This window comes from Convolutriloba macropyga, chromosome 1, assembly GCF_964194025.1.
Source record: "Convolutriloba macropyga chromosome 1, txConMacr16.3, whole genome shotgun sequence".
NCBI classification, from domain to species: Eukaryota; Metazoa; Xenacoelomorpha; order Acoela; family Convolutidae; genus Convolutriloba; species Convolutriloba macropyga.
The window spans coordinates 73,045,224-73,070,306 of NC_134468.1; the positions used below are offsets into that span (position 1 = coordinate 73,045,224).

At 37.0% G+C, this 25,083-nt stretch overlaps 1 protein-coding gene across 1 annotated transcript; it reads left to right on the top strand.

The window, feature by feature from the left end:
- The first annotated feature begins 9,250 nt into the window (after positions 1-9,250).
- Positions 9,251-19,775, top strand: LOC142342427 (arylsulfatase B-like). The gene is made up of 4 exons (XM_075393752.1): positions 9,251-10,081; positions 16,640-17,032; positions 17,329-17,606; positions 18,989-19,775. The coding sequence occupies exons 1-4, from the start codon at positions 9,359-9,361 to the stop codon at positions 19,227-19,229; spliced, it is 1,635 nt and encodes a 544-aa protein (XP_075249867.1). The 5' UTR covers positions 9,251-9,358; the 3' UTR covers positions 19,230-19,775.
- Positions 19,776-25,083: the final 5,308 nt, after the last annotated feature.

Here is a 25,083-nt window from a genome sequence, read left to right on the forward strand (position 1 = left end):
GTCTCAATATTCAAAAAACGATAATCCATCAGGCGATATCAGACCTTCGAAAAGAAAACTGTTAACGCAATTTGCTTAAACAGCCGCGGAATATTGAATTTTGTTTTGCGTGCCTGAATGTAAGCATTCTTTTCCTTGATCGAAAAAAAATTGCACATGCAAGGGATGTTGCAGCTCATATATTGCTGCTTGGTGCTGAACGGTTTTTTCCCTTGAGCTGTGAAAAGAGACTGACAAATGCTTTGCAACCGTAACTGAATTCAACAAAAATGACGGTGACATCTATTTATAATGCGAGAGCTCAGGGAACAATCAACTCATCAGGCCTTACATCTATCACTGAATCTTATGATCTCCTGCGAGTCCTTCAGGTTGATCTCCAAGTCGCGTCGTAGTTCATTGCCTGCGAGAGCTTTTGTTTGTTGTGATACAGCATTGAGTCACTCTTGGGTGCGCGTGACCTGGCAAAATCTAAGGATTTGGACAGACATTGACATTGTTGTTTTAAAATTTAGTTTTTAAAAATATGAATCCTGTTACAGCAGAAATAACTGGTTCAAAAAATCAGCCTTTCAAAATTATATATTATTTTTTCAACAATTTCGTTGTTCCTTAAACTCTGATAATGATATGCTTTAAATCGATGGATTTATCAGCAATATTTCAATATTCATTGACTAAGTAGTGTGAACACACTAAAGAATTTTTTTGAACCACGAATTGAATGCCGAGCTCAAAAGAAACCGGGGTTTTTTTTTACTTTTTAGCGCTTCGTGTGCAGGTAACATATAGCCTCTCATAATTATTAGAAAAGTATGAACTAAATTATCAAATTCCCCTCCCACATTGGGCAAATTTTGAATGGTTCATTGCCTTAACAGCGCTACTTTTTCATAAAGCATTTCGTATTTTGGAATCTATCAGTAAAATGAAAAATTTACACACACACCTCATTTGAGAAAAATCCCCCCCCCCTTGAACAATACACTCTCCAAATTTTCTTTTTGTTGGTCAAAGTGATATTATTTCTGTGTTAGAGGGTTCAACCGGCTTGATTCTCCATTTTCACTAGCTAAGTTAAGTGAGCCAATCTCGTTAATATTCAAATGGCCATTAATTGTTTCTTTTTCGACATGATATCAAGCGCTTTCTCACTCTATGGTTCATACGACTTGTTGATTCTTTGTTTGGGCTTTGGGAAGGGATAAGGATAACAGATGTTCTGATGTTCTGATGTAACTGATCGTTCGATTTCTGTAAAACGGTCTCAAAGTTTTTTGAAGTGTACGCCTCCCTCACCTATCGGCCACAAAAAATATATCTGTATTTTTTTTATTGTAGGTAGTATTTTTTAAGTAGATTTTCTAGCTTTTCGTTTGTTATTGTACCACAATTTTTAACAAGTCTTCAAAAAATTGGGAATTGTTTGAGCTAAGGAGCTCAGTTTGTATTGAAACAATGAATTCAATTACCTATGAACAATCGGTGGAGGTGTAACACTGGGCAACTTTTTTTATAAAGATTACAGTCTTAGTGAATTCTGTACATTTTTTTTGCGCACTCTTTCTTTTTAAGCATAAATGGACTTTAGTGGAGGGAGGGCAAAATGCAAACAAACTACCATTTAATTTATGCAGGTTAGAGCAAGAGACAAACATTTTTCCGATTATATAGAACAACCAAATTTTAAATAAGACCAACAAATACAATATCGCCTGATTGCATAAAGCTAGATAAATGTTAACAAAGCGGACTTCTGCGATGCAACAAAATGAGAACCAATGTGATGCAATTGGATTGTTTTCCGCCTTCATGTTGCGTGGTGATTCATTAATCCATTCGTCAATAGCATTGCGTTGGTACAGAAAAGCCAAAATGGGTGATGATAAAAAAATTACTCTTGCAAACACTGCATTCAAAAAAATTCTGAACAAGTCATTGTCTAGAGCTCGAATTAAAAAACAATTAGAATAGAAAGAAAGAAAAGTTGATTTTCTATACTGTCCGACCGACAATTCTAAAACAATAATGCAGACAGTCAGTATAGATGGCCATCGCTTATATTACGAATTACATGGGGGATGCGTCGTTACACTTGATATCATGACTGAAAAGATAGTCTATTTTATTCAAGATATTATTGCCTCAATTTGAAGTTTTCATTCTTGCAAGAAAAAGAGCGGAGGTTGTTGCCTCGAATAACAAAAAAGTTGCAAGACGATTATATTATTGGACAAAGTGGGACATAGATTCAATGTTTCCTGAAGCAAATTTATCCACGAGCGTATGAGCAGAACTAAAGTAAAACGATCTGTCGATGAATACAAAGAATTTGATAATTACATGCCAAAAGGAGAAATGTCCAATGCCATTCGAAGATTTACAGGAGAAGCAAAATTTGGTGTCCTGTCTTTAACTGACAAAATTGACAAGGAAACAGTCTTTGATGTCTTTTGCGAGAAACATCCAGAACCACGCAAAACACATTTGTCAATCCAAAAAATTTATCATACCATAAATCCATATTTGAAAAACTCAACGAACTCAATGATTAGAAAGTCTGCCTTGAAGACGAATAGAAGCCATGGCCCTTCCGTTCCAATACCATAGTTTACGTCGTCCTCAACTGATCTATGCAAAACGATTGCTATACTAGGAATACCCCTTGCTACATTTCTTTTCACAATCTTTCTTCCATATAATTCATATTGGTTGATAGCTCTGGATAGATGCCTAAGTGTAGGACCGATAGGAATTGGCGCAGTCCTCAGGCGAAATATTTTAAGAACTATTGTCGAATTTGCTTAGACAAACCTTAATGTTGAGCTGATTTTGAAAACACAGATTTGGAGTCGATCCTGCTTATCGACGCAAAAAATACTTCCAATACTTTCAGTCGTGACCCTGATTTACAGAACATTGTGAAAGTATGCGCTTTTCTCTATCATTTGATACGTAATTCATATTGTGATGCAACAATTTTGTTCATTAGTAGACAAACGATTTTCTCTCAGGAGGGTAGAACCCAAGGCAACCCCTTGCGAAGTCGATGCATTGAATTGCCAATATCTGTTCAGTTGAACTTCTAATGGATCGCTTCACAGTTCAAAGTGATATGCGGAAGATGACAGCACTGTCGGTTCTGTTGATAACTTGACTCATGAAGCTTTCCGACTCATTGAAAAAACATGGCCCTGCTTTCGGTTACCAAATGTCACATCATTACCACAGAATATCTTTTTTGAAAAAGCACAGCAGATCTTTGTTCACGACAAAGTGGAACTAGTTAACGGTTGTAGAGCACTTGGTAGTGAAAATGAATGTGATAATGCAGAAAAGAAATTTGTAGAAATATCACTAAAACAGCAGAACTCGTTGTAAAAAAAACTGGCCGTTCAAGACAATGTTTCACCTCAAATGTTTAAATATCGTTCAATACATCGGTTCAACGTAAAATGACCTTCTTAGCTCGTACAACACTTAAGAAAGAAGTCTTTTGTAAAGAATGTGAGAAGCAATCAACAATGATCTATAAACTAATCTTTAACGAACCTCGCCTACTAACAAAAACACTGGAATATTTTTTCGTTGCCGATGAGGGAGGAGTCCCTTATCACCATCTCTACTCGAAGCCAAACTAAAGCAAAAAAAATCAGACATAAAATAAAAGAGCTCGTTATCATAAAAGTGAAATACAAATGAAACATATCAGACAGAATATAAAAAAAGGAGAAAGAGCTCGGTATCATATAAAAAAACGCAAATCAAGAGTGAATTGAATAACAATAAGACTCGCTCACTTGACTTTGCTATTGAAAAGGGAGCATCAATCTGGTTGAACGCTATGCCGTTGATTCGATATCACTTTGACCTAACGAAAAGTGACCAGCTAATATTTACCCAGTGTTGGGAAAGGGGTTTTCTTTATTTAACTTTTTTCTTTTTTTATGAAACCTATTGGGTAGATAGAAAGAGGAACAATCAATTAATTGAAGTTCCAAAAAAATAGTTGTTCCAATAACGGCAAATATGATCAATTAATTTTGACTTTACCATCGTTTGTGGATGTTGCTCGTTTGTAATTGCCAATCATAACAATTCCGATTAACTTTTCGAATCCTCTGGAATGTGTATTGAGAAAACAGGGTGAATTCGGCTTAGGGTTATAGGAGCTCTGTATGTTGATTCGCGGCTCAATTTTGCTGCTTATTCGTTGGTTTGAGTTCTTGATCTTGCCATTTGCTGAATAATTGGTAGATTCTTAAACACACCTTCCTTGACTCCCCAGAGTTTGAACAATTTTAGTTTCTAATGCTTTCCTCTGATCTTTCGTTCGAGATTGCTGAACAGATCGTATCTGTTTGTGGCCCTCAGAATAGTAGGCACATTTTTGGGTCTCTCCCATCATTGCACCCCCACCCCACGGTTAATATGTTATTTAACCTTCAAGATTTGTGGTGGAGGGCAATAAAGGGAAAGACCCACTTTTTATGCTTCAGATTCAGCTCAATATTGTTGAATTTAGCCCAAATAATTTGATTGTTCCCAAATTTATACCCACCAGCTGTAATCGCACCATAAATAAGAAAATCAGTGCCCTTAACTACGCTTTTTTTTAATTATATTGATTCTTGTGCCTTAATGTTGTTTATTGTTTCACCCTCACTTAGAAATATTTTTGAATCTAACCTGTTCTGTAAAGACACCGTGCACTTCTCTTTTTATGGAAACCATGTTTTCACTATTATTCTTTTTAACATCATTCAATACTTCAAATATACTTGCTGTTATTACGCTCCTGTAATTAACCTAATCTAGTCCCATTCAGTGCAGTTTTCCCCACTCCTAGGCCGGTGCCTGATGGCTGATCAAACCCATTGTCCACTCTGCAAGGGTCACTTACGTAGGGGAGGCGCCTGGTGTCATACGTGTTATGAATTTTTTCACGTGAAATGCAGTGGTCTAGCCTTAGTGAAAGAATGGACCGAAAACTTCAGCTGGAAACATTGTCACATGGAAGCCCTCGTTCTTCACGCTCAGTAAGAACAAGAGAGGGGAAAAGTTCGCCGAAGCCCTTCACTGTGTCCTCTCCCGGATTGCTGTAAACAAAAATAGATCCGATATATCTCTAACACTCTGTTTGATACGCCCGCACCTAACCCTCAGTTGAACGAAGAACACGGACAATGGATCAAACAATAAGATCATCAAGCGAAGACTGCGTGCTTGCCACAGCTGCAACTTCTCAGAACTGTTCTGTGAAGCGAGGGCAATCCAAATGTGATTGAATTCAAGGAACAAAAAGCAGCACTCTGACCTCAAGGTTTTCAACTACTTCATGCCTTGTGGTAAGATCAGTAATGCTATTCGCGTTCTTTCGGATGAGAATAAAGGCGGCGTGCTCGCGCCTACCGATCTCAAAGGCGGTAGTCCGGTCCTTGAGATTTTACGCAACAAACATCCTGAAGGGCAACCTTTGGAGCCCAACTGCATTCAGAGCGAACATCCACGAACGCTTTTCTACCACCCCGCTGTTTTTGGCAAAATCAGTGCCAGGCTTGTCCGCAAGCATACAACAAAGACTCATTGCAGTGCCGGGCCTTCAGGTCTGGATGCCGATGACTGGCGTAGACTACTTTCTGCTCTCGGACAAATCTCTGCGAACCTGTGCAAGCTTGTTGCGAAGTTTGCTAAGAGGCTGGCCGCGTCCATAATATCACCGAATGATTTGACTGTCAATGGTTGTCTACTAGTGGTTCTGGATTAATGTCCAGGTGTGAGACCTATTGGTATTGGTGAAGTAATGCGTCGCATCACCGGACGCATAATCGTCAACTGCATCAGGCAAGATCTAGCATCCCTTGGTGGAAACATGCAGCTGTCCTAGGTCAAGAAAGCGGCATAGAACATATCATACATTTGCTTTGCCACAGACTTGATGATCCCGAAAACGAAGCAATTCTACTAATTGATTCCAAAAACGCATTTAACGTGCTCAATAGACAAACAGCATTAGAGAACGTGAAAGCCTTATGGCCATCTTTGCATGTTATCTTACAGAATTCTTATAGCCAACCGACTCATGTCGACATCGTTAAGTCGACCCATCTGTCTCAGGAACGTACGACACAACACAAGGCGATCCCCTTGCGATGGCAATGTATGGAATCCCAATCCTACCAATAATAACAAGACATCAGAATGACTCCTTGACACGAAAATGGTATGCTGATTTTGGTAGGGTCGTTGGTAAGTTAAAAGATATCAGAGCACTTTTCGGCAAGCTCACTCACCTTGGTCCCAAATACGGATATATTGTCAATCCTCCAAAACGTCAGTTGATAATTAAGCCAGGAAGCGAGCGCCAAGCGTCAACTGTGTTTGCAGGCTCAAATGTGGAAATCAAGCAGGGCGCTCGAGTTTTGGGCTGAGTTATTGTAAAAATTTCGTGAAAGATGCAGAAATTAAACACACAAAATGTTTGGAAATACTTGGTCAATTTGCTCTCACCTCTCCCCTGAATGCCTATGCATGTTTGACGAAGGGGATTCAACAGAAGTTGGGCTTCTTCTCGCGCACTACACCTTCCATGGACGGGTTTTGTACAATGTGGAGGAGCAGCTTGGCCGAGTCATACCAAACATCGTCGGCAAAGAAAAAATCCAAGAGGAAAGAGAATTTTTTTCTCTCCCTCTCAGAATGGGTGGGCTTAACATCGCCCTCTCACAAGATTTTCATTAAAATTTTGAGCAATCAATTGAACTCTCAAGTCCATTGGCGTCATTCAATAATGATTCATTCCAAATTCATCAATGTGAATTAGAACAAACCAAGATCAGTCTCAGATAGAAAGCAGACATGCAACGTAAAATCATCTCGAAAAAATCCAGAATTGAAAACAATCTACCAGAAATGAAGTATACCATCCAGCTGACCTCGGCAAAAAGAGCATCTAGCTGGTTTAACCTGCCTCCGTTATCAAACATGGTTTCGAACTCACAAACATTGAGTTTCGTGATGGAATAGAACTTCGCTATACCTGGAAAGCGAAGAACGCGCCAGCCATATGCCCATGCGGGAAAGAATTTAGCCTCACCCATGCCCTATATTCCGTCAAAACGGGTATATACCCACATACGACACAACGAAATCCGAGACGTGTTTGCTAACCTGTTAGATGACGTTTGTCACGATGTCCAGATAAAGCCAAAAATTCTGTCGCCCGATGAAGAAATTTTCTCGAGTAATTCCACCACTACTGATGATGAAGCTCAATTGGACATCAAGGCAAACGGTCTGAGGGGCTCCCGCTTCAATCCCACTTTCTTCGATGTGAAGATTTCCTACCCTCAAGCGAAGAGCTGCCAAAAGACCATAAAAGATGCAAATATTACGAGAGCATCAAGCGCAAGCGAAATAAGTAAGAAGAGCAAAAGCAAATCCGCGAAACCGAACACAGCAGCTTCAACGCACTGGTTTTTGTTCCTCGGGCGGTGCTGGGCCATCAACATCGCACGTTATGAAACAACTCGCAACCAAGATCAGCAAAAAACGCAGAGAGCCGTACGCCGACACTATAAGCTACATCCAAACGAAAATCAGCTTCGAACTTCTGAGGAGCTGTGCTCTCTGCTTGAGGGGAAGTCGCGCCCTCAAGCCTAGTGTTCTCGTGTTCTCAGTGAGACTTTGATTAGTGCCGTCGTGAAGGAGGGAAGGCTGCACTGAATGTTTGGCTGTTTAACTTTATTCTTTTGCTTTCTGCTTGATATTCCATTTTTAATTTAAACCTTCCATGCCATTTCCCTATGTGTGCTATAGATATAGGTGCTTTCCTCTCCACTTGTTCGTTATTTTTGTGACTGGGCCGTCTTTACACTGTCTGGAGGGGCACAGAGTGCAGCATCCGGCTAAATGCTACTAATCATCCACTATTTTCCGACCTACATCCATTGTTGCCGGATGGTGTACACGGCCTTTTTTTCTATTTAAGATGGCAGAGAATGTATTGCCTCACAGGTTATCTGCCACGCGTTAGATTGAAAACTACGTTGGCAGATCCATACAAGTATCACGAATCAATAAAAAAGCGAAACACGAACAACGCGTTGTAGACTTAGAGCACAGCGCTTTCAACCCACCAATCTTTGCCTGCAGTAGCAGCGCAAGACGTGCAGCAACAAAAGCTGTCAAACGAAATGCCGCTAAGATCAGGGAAGGTACGCTGACGGTATATCCCTCATTCGGACCGAAAAGCTGTTTCTTCTTGCCTGTGAGGATGTAGGTCACTGCGAAGAAACGAACCTACAGAAAAATCATCCTCCGCCATTGTTAATCAGGGACAACTGATCAGCTCCTAGAGAATTTGCGAAGTATTTCTCATTATAGCCCCCCTCTAAATTGGGGTTAGATAACCTATACCTCTCCCCCAATTACCATAATGGGGGCCTAATTGTTGTGATAAACTTATTAAATAGATACATGCTCGTGATTTGCCTGTGTGTGGTGTTTAGTCCGTATGCGAAGAGTTGACCAAAAAGCATACCAGATACCTACAAAAATCATGAGTCCATCAAGAAGCTGAAATTCTAGCAAAGGATAATCGAAGTCTAGAAAGCCACCTTCTGTTCGTTGATCTCGTGTACAGTTCCGTCAGCATACAGAGATTGTTACCATTTGATTATGATTCTGATGCCTTAAGTTCTTTGTTCTTCATCTGATGCTTAAATTTTTGACTACTGTCAGGATTTATGAATACACATAGGAATTGACTTGCTGCTACCCTTTTAGGGGAGGGGTTTTCTCTTAATTGACCTTTTATAATGGGGTGTATAATTTCGTCTTACGCTTGAGCTTTGAAATAAGACATACGTGCCAAGTTATATCATTCTTCAATAAAGTCACACCTTGCAACATCAACTAAAAACACAAGCGTATGTATTCTGATGTGTTCTGTATATACTGTTTTCATCAATTCTGTTCTATCAAGTCTGTAAATATTCGGATAACTACAGTATACCTTAAAAAAAGACGTTAATGACATTATTGACTGTTTTCCGTTTGTTCCAAATAGTGGGTGCAAATTATTTGCATATTGCACCCTTAGACGCACCTGCCATGTCTCGTTTATCATGTTCTTGGAATCTTTCTTGTTTCATGTTCTGGTGGTCCATGCTAATCTCGATTCTCTTGTTTCATTGTCAAACAATTAGAAGACAATTATTTGTACAAATAGTTGAAAGCAAAACCCGAGCTGTGTCATAGAATAGATCAAGCTTTTAGTGTCGTTAATAATGGCACCTTCTATTCATTACTAACTTGTTTGAGTTAAGGTCAATGTGAAGCTGTTTTGATTGAAGCAATGGTAGCATACAGTGTCAAATTTATACTAGGTTTCCTAGCCTTCATAGTTTTCGCTGCTGATTGTACGTATTCCAAACCTAATGTAGTTTTCATAGTTGCAGATGATTTGGGTTGGGACGACGTCGGATATCATGGTTCCAAACAAGTACTAACACCTAATATTGACCAGTTTGCAGCCAACAGCATACGTCTTGAATCACACTACGTCAACCCCCTCTGTTCGCCGTCAAGAGCCTCCCTTTTAACTGGAAGATATGCTAGCAGTCTAGGATTGCAACACAGTGTGATTATTCAAGGTCAAAGAGTTGGAGTTCCTCTGAACGAGACTCTGTTGTCGGAGTATCTAAGAGATGCCGGGTATGCGACACACGCTGTTGGAAAATGGCACTTGGGCTACTTTGCTAAAGAGTATACCCCTACTGGGCGAGGATTTGATACATTTTATGGGTACTACAATGAGAACGGTGACTATTTTGACCATACCTCGAATTTGGATTACGTTCTGACTCCCAAGGAGAATGTTGCCTGGGGGTTGGACTGGAGATTGGATGAAAATGGCGAGTTTAATTTAATTTATAACGACTTTGGGAAGTATTCGACAGATCTTTTGACAGAGCGAGCAGTATATGTGCTACAGAATTACAGTGGATCGGAGCAGCCATTCTTCATGTATTTGGCTTATCAGGCTGTCCACAGTGGAAATGAAGACCAACCTTTACAGGTAACAAAACGACACCAAATTATGGACCCAGGGTTCCAAAAGGTACAAGGTGGGCATCCTCACCACTCGACTACGTCGTTATTGGTCAAAGTGTCAACCTTATCTAACAGCATTGTTTTGGGGAGGAATGCAAAATTAAATGAATTTGTCATTTTGTTAAGTTTTCAATTGGTGCAAAAAATTTTCATCTGTTGTAGATCAAGCCAGAAGAATTCATGTTAGCGCAAATCGGAACCACTATGCTATAGAAGCGTTCCTACTACACGTGTTTTGAGGATTGAGCTAGGTCTTGGCTGTTTTACATTTTTCGCTGCTTATGCATTTCATTTCCTCCTTAAACGACGGCTGTTTTAACCGCTCTCAAACGAATTTTTTAAGCAATTATATTAGTCCTGCTGGTCTTTATAATTGAAATTTTTCGGACTACCGAATTTTTGCCTAACTTCTCCTCCTCTGGTAGTCTGACTATTTGACTTCTCAAAAACTGGTCAAAAAGGTAAAGCGGTCCTCAAAAACTGGTTAAAGGTCTCTTAGAGCCTTTCGGCTTACTAGTCTCGATGCATTGTCAATGTATGCAATTCTTTGAAGTGTTTAGGAGACATAAAGGGGGAGTTTATGTCCCCCTCTCCCACCGACATACTTCTCCGTACCACACGGCTCCTCATTTTGCACGTAATCCCGCATGCTCGAGCCCTCACCGCAATGATGGGAAAGCTGGCCTCCCTAAGCCGCGACGCCAAACATTTGAGAGCAATTTGAGTCGGTTCGATTGCGCCTTGCACTCAGTTGGAATAATTAACAATTACTGGTCGATTTTCAAATACGAAGGATAACAAATTAGAGGACGTGTATTTTGTTTGAAGGTTCTTTTTTAGCTCTTAAAAAGTATGTAGTAGCAGCAAATTTTCTAGCAGACCAACTATTTTCCCAACTTTGTGTTACCCACTTACTTTTAAGGGTATTATCTTGGTGTTTTGGAGTTTATATTCAGAGTAATTAACAATAATTATCGTCATGATTCAAGGACTTATTATAGTTGTTTCATAGTGCGATTTTATTGGATATAATTTCAATACAATTAGGTAGTAATAGCCTGTATTTGAGCGGTTCGAATGCAGGATTTATTCACTAGTTGCCTTGTGTTTTCATAGCTTTTCGCTGCTATAATTAAGTTCCCTCAATGTCTATTATAACTTAGGATTTGGACAAAGATATTCAGTTCAATCTTTCAATTATTTTTATCCAATTTATAAAAGAATGTTTCCACAGAAGAATAAGAAGTTTCACAAGACATTATCACAGTTTCAAAACAAAGCTTTCAACTGGCTGTCAGGCTGGTTGTTATTTCGGCAGTTTTGGTTGCTTTGAGAAAATGTTAAACGCAAGCATGGGTGTAGCAGGCCTGCAAAAGTACTTTAGAAGAACTTCAGTTGGTTCCGTTAAAGAGATTTTTCCTGTAATCCTTCACATCGTTTGGGCTTAACATAGCGTTAAAGAGGAGGGTCGGTGAGGGCTTTAGACGCCTAAAGATGGCGGCACAGAATTAGAAAATTAAGTTTTGACTCCAAGGCTGCCAGAACTGACGATATTGCGATGCTCTCTCGCATGGCAGAAACATATCCAAGAAAACAGGTGACGAGGGAGAAGCGAGCAAGCAAACGGAAGTTGTGTTCTTGAAGAAGTTCTTTTCAGATAAGCAGCCTTGTGCCAATGTATCGTCACAAAATTTTTGGGAAAGCGAAGGAGAATATGAGTGCAAAGAACAGACTGTTTTGACGAGGAAGTGAACCAATGTTGCCAGTACAGTAAAACACGCGACAGGAAGAGGTTTTCGCCCAGGAATAAGGCTATTGTGGAAGGAACTCACGACGTAGATATGGTCGATGCTCCAATAAACTGTTATTCAGCCGTTAGTAGAAGATAGGGTGATTCAAAATTGAAACGAAGAACGAGTACATCAGTTGCGTTTTCTGATCATGAAATGGATATATTTTGGACTGAATTGTCCACTTTTTCCAGAAGAACGCCAAAACTTAAAGAGGGACACGAGACAAAGTCCCAAGAGGACAAAGTACCAAGAAAATCCTACAAAAAGGATAAAGGATGATGACTTCGAGGATAGTTTGAAAATTTAAGCTTATTGTTTCTGCCTTATTTTAGCTGCTGCTCTGGTATAGCTTTTGGTTCTTACCTATGATGCTGAATTTTTGAGCTCCTTAAACTTAGTTTCATGCTTTGACTGACTTTTCTGTTGGTTTCGCAGTGATAATTTTGTACGTTATAGATATAAATAAATTTCCGTGTTCCTTGTTAATTTGGTTTTTCCGTTTGATGATTTCAGCACATATCTATTAGTTTTAATAGTTCAGAGATCACTTGTATCAATTTTTGTTCGAGATTTTGGGGGCTTTTGTGATGGGACGATTTTTATGGGACGATTTTCCCGGGAGATTTTTATACCAATATATTTCATATTGGTATAATAATAATAATAATAATAATAATAATAATAATAATAATATTGAATTCAACCAAACATGGTTACAACCAGCTTGGTAGTCCCCAGATTAGGGGAGAAATCAAGTTTCATTAATTAGATTTTCTCGAAAACTTTCCATCCTGAAGGGTAACTTTTATATTTGAATCTTTTCAATGCCTCCCCTTCCAAAAAGTTCTTCACTTCTCTTCGAAACTGACATGGATTTTTGTGTGGTGAATAGTTAGCAAAACTGTTAAGTTGAGACAAAGAATTATTGAATCGGGCTACTCTATTAAAGTAATTATCTTCAGAACGTTTCCGAAACGTTTTTCTCGCTTCAATAAAAAACTTTTCACTTGATCTGGTCTTTGGACAACCAAAAGTTATTGACCAGTGGTCTGACGCATTCATCGAAGTTAAGCCCATTAAAATCTTGTTAAGCAGAATTAGGTCGTTAAGAACTAGAAAATAACTGAGTGGCAATAGGCGATTTCGAATTAGGCTCTCAACGTATTCTTTGTCACCCAGAACAGAACGGCAAGTTATCCATTTTAAACATGATCTCTGCAAAGCTCTAAAGAGACCCCCTAATAAAGAACTGCTCCCCTTTGCCATTTGTTTTTTTTTCTAGAAAATAATTTAGTCACAGCTACACAAGTATAAACTGCGCGGCGATGCTCGACTTCTTAGTTTTTTATCATCGCCATGTTTTGCGTTTTTGTTCTCACGTAAAAACTCAAAGCTGTATTAGTATAGAATTAATAACTGCGGAAATGATAGCCGAGGGAGTTCTTAGCTTTTTTTCTACAACGTCACGAATTATGGTTTCAACATTTGACGTCACGTTCACTTCAATTAGTCCTTTGTTAATTCAACAGTTCCCGCAATTTTTCGACAATTGTATGCGTGTCATCTTTCTTTATTTTGACCGCGAGCTTTCATGCTTGTGCTCGTTTGTAGTTTTGTGCTTACATGACTTCTCGGATTCTCAAAATGAGATTTATTAATTTCAATCAGAATTGTTGCTAAGGTCATTTGATATTATACTTAGCGATGGCGAGGACAATATTGGCAAAATGATTTCCCTTAGCACTCAAAATTTCTTCTGATTTCGCTTTTTTTTCAAATCGAGGGTAACCAATTTATGGCATGACCAGTTATCAATTCAAAAGGAAGTTGCAAAAGCGTGTCAAGAGTTGAGGGACTTTTACTTGTTTTGTTGTTGTTGTTTCCTATCAACTACGTATTATAGTGCAATCAATGGTTAGGAATTAAAAAATAGCAGTCAAAGTCCTGCACATTTGCCACGTTGAAACTCGTTAAGTCGTTAAGAGGTCGCTTCTTTCGAATTTCTTCAGAAACCCAACAATACTCAGACTAAAATATTTTTCTCAAAGGGAGGAGGATGTTTTTAAAGACGGGAGGTTCCCGTTTGAAAATGAGGTTCCCATACACGCCGAGAAACGGAAAACTCAAATGTAGCTCTCCAAATATAAGTTAAAGCCTGGTTTTAAAATGGCAAGAAACTCATCACCTTAGCAATAATTTCAAAGTGGTCAGTGCGCTCCAAACTGCATTTACGTTTTAATTTCAATCTTTTCAGAGATAGATTTGAAATTTTATTATTTTGCTAATTTTTTTTATCATTTATATGACCATTTTCAACATTTACGGATATTAGTTACCCTGGAGTGTAATACTGGCTATTTTTGTCTAATGTCGATTTTATAGAATGAAACAGATTAATTTATAGAATGAATATAGATTAATGGTAAATATATGCTGTTGTCTGAATTGGTATGTGAACAACATTGATTTTGTTGACTTTGACAAGTTTTTATTCAAATTTTTTAATTTTTCCCATTTTTTGTTTTGTATGTTAATTTGTTTCTGAGTTTCAGAAAATTAAAGAGTTTCCATGAAATTCTAACGAGTTCTAATTGAACCTAAATAATGTTGTCATTTTTTAGTTTATTACATTGATTACGTTTAAACTATCTGTTTTATTAAAATTATGAGTTTTGGCTATAGATTTTGTGGTTTTGTCACAGTCTGATTAATGGAAAGTCTCATTGATTTGTGTTGTGGAATAAAGGAAGCTTATCAGTGTTTTGAGTTACTGTCCAGTGTTTTTTTTATCTTTGTAAACAAACTGTTTTCACAAATATAACTGAATTCTGAGTTCTGACCGTCTGTTTTGTGCTTCAGTCTCATTTGTTTAAGTCTCCATTAGTCAATAACGAGAGAATGTGATTGTTCCTTTTGAATTGATAGTTTATCATAGATATAAAATTTTTGACATTTAATTTTGTAGAAATTCAAATTTTTGGGCTCTGTCTATTTTTTTTTCTCATTTTGTCTTTTGACTGTTTACAATTTGTTTGTCAATCCTGCTGATTGCCCACAAGCCAAATTGTTCTCATGAAAATGCGTATTTTAGATTTTTGAATGTGTCCGTTTGAAACTGAATGCTTTTTAAGCTTGTTTCAAAAAAATAACCATTTTTAGAAAAACGTTCAACCTTCAAAATTGTTTTGCCGACGCCTTAATATATCTAACTAGCAAGGTGTCGTAGCTGCTCCATAATGAAGCCTCTTCGCTTGTGTTTATTAGTTTTAGTTGTTGGAATTCACTGAGGATGGATGTGCTCTTTCAAATTTTAGCTTCAATATATCCATAGAAGCTTCGTTCTGGATTTTTAAAATGTGGCTTGCGTTGATAACCTAGAACAATCGTTTGATAAACTCCAAATGCAAAAATGACTTAACTCAATCGTGACTTAAATTGTGATGGTATAGCTTTGATTTTCCATTCTCAAGTTCGTGCAGAGGTCTTTTTTTACTTCGCCCACTTTTAAGTCTAAATCAAGAATTTAAAATCAGGCGAAATTAAATGGTCTTTTGTTACCTAAAAGACATTAAGACTTTTCCTGTTGATTTTCGGATCTTCGTAAAATTAGTTGTTCACTTGAGTGTACTTTTGTGTACTTGAGAATTTGCATTGAAGATGATTTCATGTTGCTTCGTTTCTTCGGGTGTTCATTCTAGTGAAATTAAATTTGATCTCACTTGTATGAACCGTTTTTGTGTAGACGGCTGTTTTTTTACATCAAATTATTAGCTACTTGTTTAAAGGCAGTCGTCTGTCTCTGCTTCAATTGGTAGACTATTGAGACAAAAATGTGAATCAGTAGGGTGGGAACATTATTCGCCATCGCACATTAGCAAGGCTCTAACTTTTATTTAACGATTTCTTTATTTCTTCCGTGTTCTCCATCCAATCGTGCATTTTCTTTATTCGTCAACTATAGGTATTTGCTCATTGTTCAAGTTTTGGTTATCACTGTTCCCTTAGTAAAAAAAATGCAAAAACTGCATTTTCTGATATTGCTGAAACCGGTTTTGGACACTAATTGTAGACCATGCTCTCTAATATTTTCCAGAAATACATGTAGCTGCGAAACTATCAAAGTATTAAGTTGTCAAGGAATAATTATTGACAAGAAAAATTGCTTCAAAAATGCTTTAAGTTTTCTGAAAATAACCGGTAGCTGCCAGCTATACTTGTGGTTTTTTGCCCATTACTTGCGTGTCACAATTCTCTTTTTTTATCACGACCTACCTGATCCTTCCAATACGTTTATGTTTAATCCTCCTCCTCCCCCTCTCACACACACACACACACACACACTGTAGGTGTAATTTCACGGTGGAAAGGAAAAACTTTATAGATTGTTTAGATTTGCTTCTTCTTTTATGCTCCCGGCCCTCTATGCACCTATTTTCGCATCACCACCTCACCCAGTGAAGATAAGCTCCCTAAGGTTAAGCCACTGACTAACAAAACCAGCCCGTCGCCGGGGGTTTGAGCAATTCTTCCGACATTAGTCAATTATGTTTAATTTTGAAGCCTTTGATGGAGTGGCCTAAGGTACTAATGTTTTTAGCCAGAATTTTTAAAAGCTTGTCCAACCGCGGCTAGCACATCTCCCAGTTAGATATAGAAGAACTATGAAAAATTTTGTGAATCACCCTGGTGAAATTGCAAAAATGTTTTATTTTCGGACACTATCTTTTCAGGCTCCTCAAGAAGACATCAATAAGTTTCCGAACATTTATGACAGCAGGCGACGTATAACAGCCGGAATGATTTATAATCTGGATAGGAATGTGGGACGGGTTCTCGATTCCTTAGATCAGTTAGGTCTAGCAGACAACACAATTGTATTGTTCCTAACTGACAACGGAGGTCCCACTCTCAATTGTGACTTCAGCTGGGGAAGTAACTACCCTCTGAGAGGTAGCAAGCACTCCTTATACGAGGGAGGAGTGCGGGGTGTGGCATTGGCGAGGTTACCAGGGAGTGGTTCTTTGAAGTCGGGATCTGTGAGCAGTCAACTGATTCACGTGTCCGATTGGGTTCCGACTGTTCTGGAAGCTGCTGGGATTCCAATACCGTCTCATTTGGATGGGGTAAGTGTTGCGCCTTCCGGAGTGAAATTTTCAGATGCATAGGAGCAAAGAAACCGGAAGCTGTTTTTCTCAATTCTAATTGATATAAGAGTAAAATCGAGTTTTTCAAAAATGGCAGTTCTCGGAGAGTTCTTATTTTGGGGCAATTAAAGTTCAGATATTCTGCTTTGCTGTTGGTATCTTCTGCATGGCATCAAAATTTTATTTCAATCATCAGATCATCAGCTAGTTTGTAAGATCAGGTTTAAGTGAATGTGCAGTTATCTGGCACTTGAGTAAGATGGGGTTCCCCACAGGTGAGCCAATACACGTCTTTGATGAACGGAGGAGAATCAGCCAGAAGTGAGCTGCTGCATAACATTGACCAGATGACCAACTACTCAGCTGTTCGTGTTAACGACATTAAACTAATTGTGGGCGAATGGCACAATGGGTATGGTGGCTGTGACCACTTTGCGGACTGGGCCACACCGCCGGGTTCTACCCCAATGTCTTCATATGTTACAGAGAACCCTACAGTAAACTGTAATGGACAACAACCGTCGAAATTTGATATGGATGCAAAGAATTGCTGGTAAGTGGAAGGAGACGTTTTCCACCAGAAGAACGTTGATACTTCAAAAAGCGTACTTTTGGGCGACTGAGAACAAATACTTATTAATTGCTCTCGAACGAAGTTTGAAGCAGTTATAAACGTGTCTTTTTATGCAAATCTCTTCTAGAACCTTCTTTCGGTCTCACTTCTTGAGTGACTTTTTCACACTTGACTTTTTGATTTGATCCGAGTGATTAATTGCTCTCAAAGTTTGTAGCAATTATTTTTAGTCCTGTGCTTTTTATGAGATTTTTCACTTGACCGATTTTTCGCCTGACCCATTTGACTTTTTGTCCTTAAAAACGGATAAACACGTGGCTCTCTTAGAAGTACTAGTCTCTAGGTATGCGATTCTTTACAGTTTGACACCCCTCAGTCATCCTCCCCTGTCACCCCGCTGCGCCGTAGCATTCCTAAGCCCCAGCTGGCTTCTATTGAAGACAACCGGTCGTTTGAGAGCAATTCGACCGACGTTAGTCGGTTATGTTTTCAATTGCAAGCATTCAGAAATTAAGTCTGTTGCTAAAATAAACCGATTGTAAGATAAGACCAGGACTCATCCGAGACTATCCAGGAGGACTCTCATCCGGGAGGTCGCGGGTTTAAACCCCTCTCGAGTCTGAAGTTTTTGCACCATAAAAGTTTTTCTAGCTTATTAATAGCCGCCCTCATCCCAGCCGGCTATTATAGCGCTCCTATTTTTTTTTACTTCGTCGAACTTTTTTTTCGCTTTACCCATTTTGCCGCTTTTTCGAGATTTTGCGTGAAATCTTTTTGACTTCTCTAGGCTAGTTTCACTGTTCTGTCATTCTGCTCAAAGTCCTTTTAAGCAGCATCTGCTCAGCAAAGCAATTCAAAATGAAGAGAGTCAGTATAAAAAATCAAAGTCCGAAATAGAAACGGGATAAACCCATAAAGCCCATTTTTAGATGCACGGTACTCGAACTTTGTTCTCATAAGTTTTAGTTACTATCTATAATGCTTATTGGTATTGATACTAGACCCTGTAGCCTCTCATTGAGAGACAGGAGTATGTTCAATTACGAAATGACATCAAAATAATTTGCACTTAAAAATGTTTTTATACAAAAATCAATTTTTGTTGATATTTTCTTTTCTTTCAATCCCAATAGTTATGGGAATCAACGGCGGCTATTTTCCAGCAATCTTCCGGGTATGTTAACCCTTCTGAATTGATTGCCTCGCCAGTCGTTCTAGAGCAATTCTTCCAATGTTACTCGGTTTATGTTCATTATATGCACTGATTACGTCTTAATACCAAAATTTTGGCCTGCCTGTTTTTCTTTTCGCACCCTCAGTTTCTTTAAATCTTTTTTAAAACTATAATACTTTTCGGCTAGGTCAGACACTCTTCAAATGACTGCGTGTATGTACAACATAACAGCGGATCCCTGTGAGTACGTGAACATAATTGACATGGAGGAAATGGAAGAAATAAGAGAAGAGGCTATAGATAGACTGAAATTCTACTACACAAATGCAGTCCCACCTAAATGGCCTCTACCCGACCCCACTTCTCTGCCTCCATTGCATAACTTCACATGGGTACCGTGGACTGATGATGTTACTATGTGGAACTGAAAAAAATTCTAATTCCTGAGAGACTCGGTTTTCATAATGAAAACGAACTAATTATAAAGTAATAGTTCTATATTATAGTTATACTTTGATGGTTTTAGAACCCAGCTATGCTATCTTGTTCTACAGTTAGTTAGTTAGTTTTTGAGTCAAATGCTTAATGTTACCTAAAATTCCCGATGCAGATTTCGATAATTTCAAGATTTCGTTATAAATTTTATTCTTAAGGAAATAGTTAAGGAAATAGTGGACTGATGATGTTACTATGTGGAACTGAAAAAAATTCTAATTCCTGAGAGACTCGGTTTTCATAATGAAAACGAACTAATTATAAAGTAATAGTTCTATATTATAGTTATATGTTGATGGTTTTAGAACCCAGCTATGCTATCTTGTTCTACAGTTAGTTAGTTAGTTTTTGAGTCAAATGCTTAATGTTACCTAAAATTCCCGATGCAGATTTCGATAATTTCAAGATTTCGTTATAAATTTTATTCTTAAGGAAATAGTCTAGTTTTATATGAAACAAAATTGGAAATTGAAGTTTTACTGAAGGTGAGTTTTTATAGCTGCGAAGCTGTAAGCTGAGCGTAGCTATATTGCGGTGCTCTTGGTTTTTTACGACTCGAAGAGGAGTATTGGTTTTCTGAAGGTTCTTTTTACCGGAAGTACTATTCGTTCAGACGCTGTTTTGACCTCTGCGTTTAGTGAATGACTTTTTGACTTTGCAAAGTAGTTTTGACTGAATGGCACATATAGGTAACCGTTTTTTGCTGTGTTTTCGTCTAAGTAGCCCAATTTTTTTGCGTGTAATTTAGTTTTTCGAAGAAATAATTTTTATTCGATGCTATATTGAAATGTCAACCTCGGAAATTGATACCACAGTGTTTTGGAGAGCCTGAAGATGCGTTTCAAGTTCAAAATTGTCACATATTTCTTTTTTTTATTTAATTTTTGTCTTTTTTTCTATCAATTTCTTTATTTTTGGATCTTTTAACCGTCTGTTTGTCAGAAATCAATTAATATGGCAACTTCTTTTTAATAATTCATATACTTAACGCCTCTTTCTACCTCGATGTTATTTTGCTCTTTAAAATTGCACATATGCTAATTCGATTTTGGTAGTTTTTTTTCGATTTTTGTCAGTTTTTTTGTATTTTGGTTTAATTTACTAGAAATAGTCTATTTGTGCAACATAAGGGACTTTAATTTCGTTTCAATAAAACTTAAAGTCATTTTTTGACGTTAAGTTTTTGAAAAACACTTTAAACTTTTTCGTAAATGCAGGCTTAAAAGTTTTTTGACCATTTTTTCTGCAAAATGTTTACATGTTTCATATATTTGAATTCTGCTTTTTCATAAGTTTTGTTCCCTTTTCTGGAGGTTAGATCTTCGTATAGGATGACTCGTTATTTTTGTTTCGTCGTCTGACGCTCTTTTTTCGTTTTACATTTGTTCACAGCAAAGCTGAAAAAGTCAAATTTTCTGAATGACTTCTTCCTCTCACTAACGGCATTTGCGGGCGTGACGTCATTTCTCACTCGCTTAAGTGAAAGTTTTTAGGTTATTTGTGTGATTAGATTTTGATCATACCTGACTTACCTCACTCAATAAAATGACTTTTGCACTTTAAAACTTAAGTTTAATTTGAATTTGTTTAAGGTCAAAGGAACTCTTATGTGCAGTAAAGGTCCCTAATAAGAGGCTTCTGAGGAATGAATTTTAATAAGCTTTATTAATTTATCGCTGAATGTTTTTTAGCCTAGTTTTTTGAGCGGCGTCAATTTTTTTAATTTAGATCTATCTGTTTCTATCTCTATTATATGGCACGCAGGTCTATTCTTTCGCAGCTATTCCGGCAATTTGCCGGCTATGTTAATTTACCAATCATTTATCCATGGCAATTTAGTTGCATCTAATAATTTCATCATTGGTTATTTTCGAAGTCACCTGTGCTCTCTGGAGTTTATTCAAACATTTTAAATAACACAAATGTAGTTTGATGTTAGTCGGACATTCCAGGTCAGATCATTCAAAACTGTTTTTGAAGTTTAAAGAAACTATATTTATTCGTTTAGCAACTTATTCTGGAGAAATTGTGAATGGTTTTAGTTCGAATATTCTGAAGTTTTCTGTCTATTAGTCAAAATTCAAGCACAGCTAAATTATGGTATGGAAATGAAATACTGTTGTTCGTGTCAATAACTTCACATTTAGAATACATTCGAAACGTGAAACTTTGTCAAGGCTTTCGAATCATTGAACTTTTACGATTTGAATTTTTAGGATGTAATTGCTTTCGTTCAAATCTTCGAAGACAGTTTAAGTAACTACTGTCATTGATTTTGTTGATAGAGAAACTTAGAATGGACTCGAAAAACAAACCGCCGCTAGCTACTAGTTTAAATCTCCCATTTCATTTTAGTATACTATTCAATTAGGTCAAGTAAACAGTTTGACCTGCAAATTTTTTCGAAGGAGCCACTAAAATATGACCAGAGTTCACCATCAGCGAATTTTTGAAAATCTTTAAATTGGAAGTGCTAAAATATAAATTCTAAATTACCAAATTGTTCAACCTTTTTTAGAACCTGTCGAATTTTGTTACAAGAGAACCATTTGGAAAAAAATAATATTGCTTTTGAGATTGCCTAACATTTCCGTGTTGCATGTTTTTTTTTTCAAATGAGAGTTTATCTCCTGAAATTCAATCTTTAAACTATTTGTCCATTATGTGCGTAATATTGAATCCCTGTTAAATTCATTTCGCAAACCAACGTTGACTACATTCAATTTTGTTAAAAAATACGGTCACAATTACAATATTAGAATTTAATTTGAAGGGTGGAAACGTTGATCGATAATATTGCTAAAGCGCAGAATGAGGGCTTCACTCAAATAGTGTGCCACTAAAACTAAAATCTAGGGCTGATTTTAAATTGTTCTTCGCGTTCTCCGGTGGAACTTTGAATTTTTTTTCTAATTTGGAAACAATTGAGGAGTTAACTTGGAGTTAGATAAATTTTATTCACGTCTCTTCGAGTCGTTTTCGGTATTCTGCCGCTGTTTTTATGCTAAATTTTTGCGCTTTTCTTCTAGAATAATCTTTGACTTCTAAAGTGACTTTTTCACGTTTTTCTTGATTTTTCAGTTATTTTAATTGCTCTCACTCCGAAATGAAGTTTTCTGTTCAAATAAAACTGATTCTTATAGATACTAGCTACGATAACAAGGGCCTGGTAGCCGGGTGGTTAATGCCTCTGTCGAGGTGAAGGAACTTTACGCCCCTCCTGTCATTCGAGAGCAATTTTTCCGACGTTAGTCGGTTTACGTTTTGTCAGTTTGTAGGTCAATAGCGTGATACAATTTTTTTAATCAGACGAGACTTGCCTAGCTAAAAAAGACTTCTATACGCACGGACTATAAATGGTTAAGATAAGATATCTACTTGAAGGTTGTCACATGAGAAAAGTCAAAATAGCCGCCTTCGTTTTAACCCTCAGGGGCTGTAATTGTCCTGAGTCAACATTTGTCTGTTGTTAGAAAAAGTGTTACCAACCTATCTTGCGGCTATTTTGGCAATATGTCGGCAATGTTTCAGACTTCTGCTGATAACATTAATAACAGCAAAACGTTGTTGATAACTAATCTCATACCAGGCATTTTTGAATCATTAGAGCTGACAGAAAAGCGATGTTTTGAAAAACTGTCCTTAAGTTTCTTTTGAAAACTGAAAATTTTTGAAGAGTTCTTCGCTATTGAGAATTGCGCACATCATCCTGTGAAAAGCATTTTTCTTTCAGTTATTCATCCGGAAAGTAACAAACGAAAATCAATATTTATTTGATATAAAATGGCCAATTATTGCAAGGGATGTACCTGACATTTTCTACGCTAAACTTTAATCCGGTAAGGACTTGATTATGTGTCCACCATTCCACAGGATCTTTCCAAAACAGATGCAAAGTTCTACCATCAGCATTTTCTTGAAATCTAAAAACCGAAAAAATTTAAATGGATCATTTTTTGAAGTAAGTTGCGAAGTAAATCAGTTAGTAAATTAGTTTTTTCGAAGGAAATCAATTAAATTGAGGTATATAGGGAAACGTTTTTAAAGAGTTCCGATATTGAATATGATGCGGATATTATTCAATCACTTAAAACTGTTGTAAAAGAATAGTTACAGTAACTCGAGTTTCGAGGCACTGACTTATAAGTACTCGCGCTAATAAACAGGATGCAATTAAAGCTTAACTGGACATTTTCTCTTGCGATATCTTGTCATGAAGATTTTGCATCTTTAATTGGGAAATTTTTGTTAACAATGAAATCTACAAATTTTGAGAGCATGATGTGCATGAACTAGCAAAACTTTAAAGACAACACTTCTTTCTTCCACTAAAATAATCAAGCTATGCATAAATGTCGCAAAATCATACAATGCAGACATCCTCTTCTGGTTAAGCAAAGTCAAATTTTGATTTACAGGCTCTAGTTCCTTGGATTTTGCTTTTGTGGTTGGTAAAAAGTTTTTTCGCTGACAAGTTTGGTTTCGGTCTTTATAATTCTTTCACTTTGATTTATTTATCAATCTGTAATATCCATACAACGTTTTGAAACTCAAGAAAATTTTTATTCCAATTACTTCTAATGAAATTCGGAGATTTAAATTTTGAGTTTTGATGTAATGACGGATAACTGAAAATAGTATGAACTATTACATTGTGAAAATTTGTTTCCAATTTTTATTAAAATTTTTACGGGTTCTACGCTACAGCTCTCATAGTTCTGAAGATCAAATTAGATATAAACTTTATGCTGTCAGTTTCTTCAACATTTTTTCGAATCTTTCGAAAAATGTGAATTTGATTTGAGATATGCGTTCAATATGCAAAGCTGTGGACATTAACTTTAACGCTTTAACGCTTTAAGATTTGTTTCTTTGCAATGTTGGCAAAACCATGTGTTAATCTAAATCAATGCATCTGCGTATTCTACAATTGTACACGTTTGATACGGGATAAGTGATAAGATAAGAATTAATGAGTAAAAATAGACCTATATGTATTTACAGTAAGAAAAATTATTTTTTTGTAGAGAAGATTCTCGAGAAATCGAATGGTTTTCATTGAGAACTTAAATTAAAAACTTTTAATTCTGATTGCTATAAATTCAGTGTACTACTTAAGAAGTGCTACTTGATTACATGAGTTCATTTCTAGTTGGCAAAAAATGATTTGTTGCGCTGTTAGAAATGTCTTTTTTTCCAATCGCTCACTTTTGTCATCATGATATAAACTAAGTAATGGTATGACTATTTTGAGCTTTCAAAAAATTTTTTTTGAAAAAATGATTAGTCAACAGACAATTTTTTTGGCAAATATGTTCACTGGAACTTTTCAGTGTTTTCCGCATTGTGTTGGAATATCACCGAGTAATCCAGGTTTTAAATTAGTAGCATGGATTAAATTTGTTTCAAAAATCATAAACACTAGATATATCTGCTACTACTATCCGCGGAGGAAGACCGTTACTGATGCAAAATTGTTGGTGAAATTTGGACATTATTTTAAGCAATTAATGTTTAAAGTTTTTTTCGAAACAATATTTTTACTTTTATGCCACAATTTTATATAGCTTTGATAGTGTTTTATGTTGATTTATATATTTTTTATAATTTGGTTGCGAGAGTAAGAATTTAATTTTTTAGAAGTGTTGTATTAGTTTTTTGATCGTTATTTAGTTAGCAGAGGAATTGTGAAATTAGTCACACATAGGGTTTCTTTGATTTCTACTAAGTTAATTAATGACCACCGTCAGTCTCAAAATGGCTATTATTTATGCGATCTCATGTTTT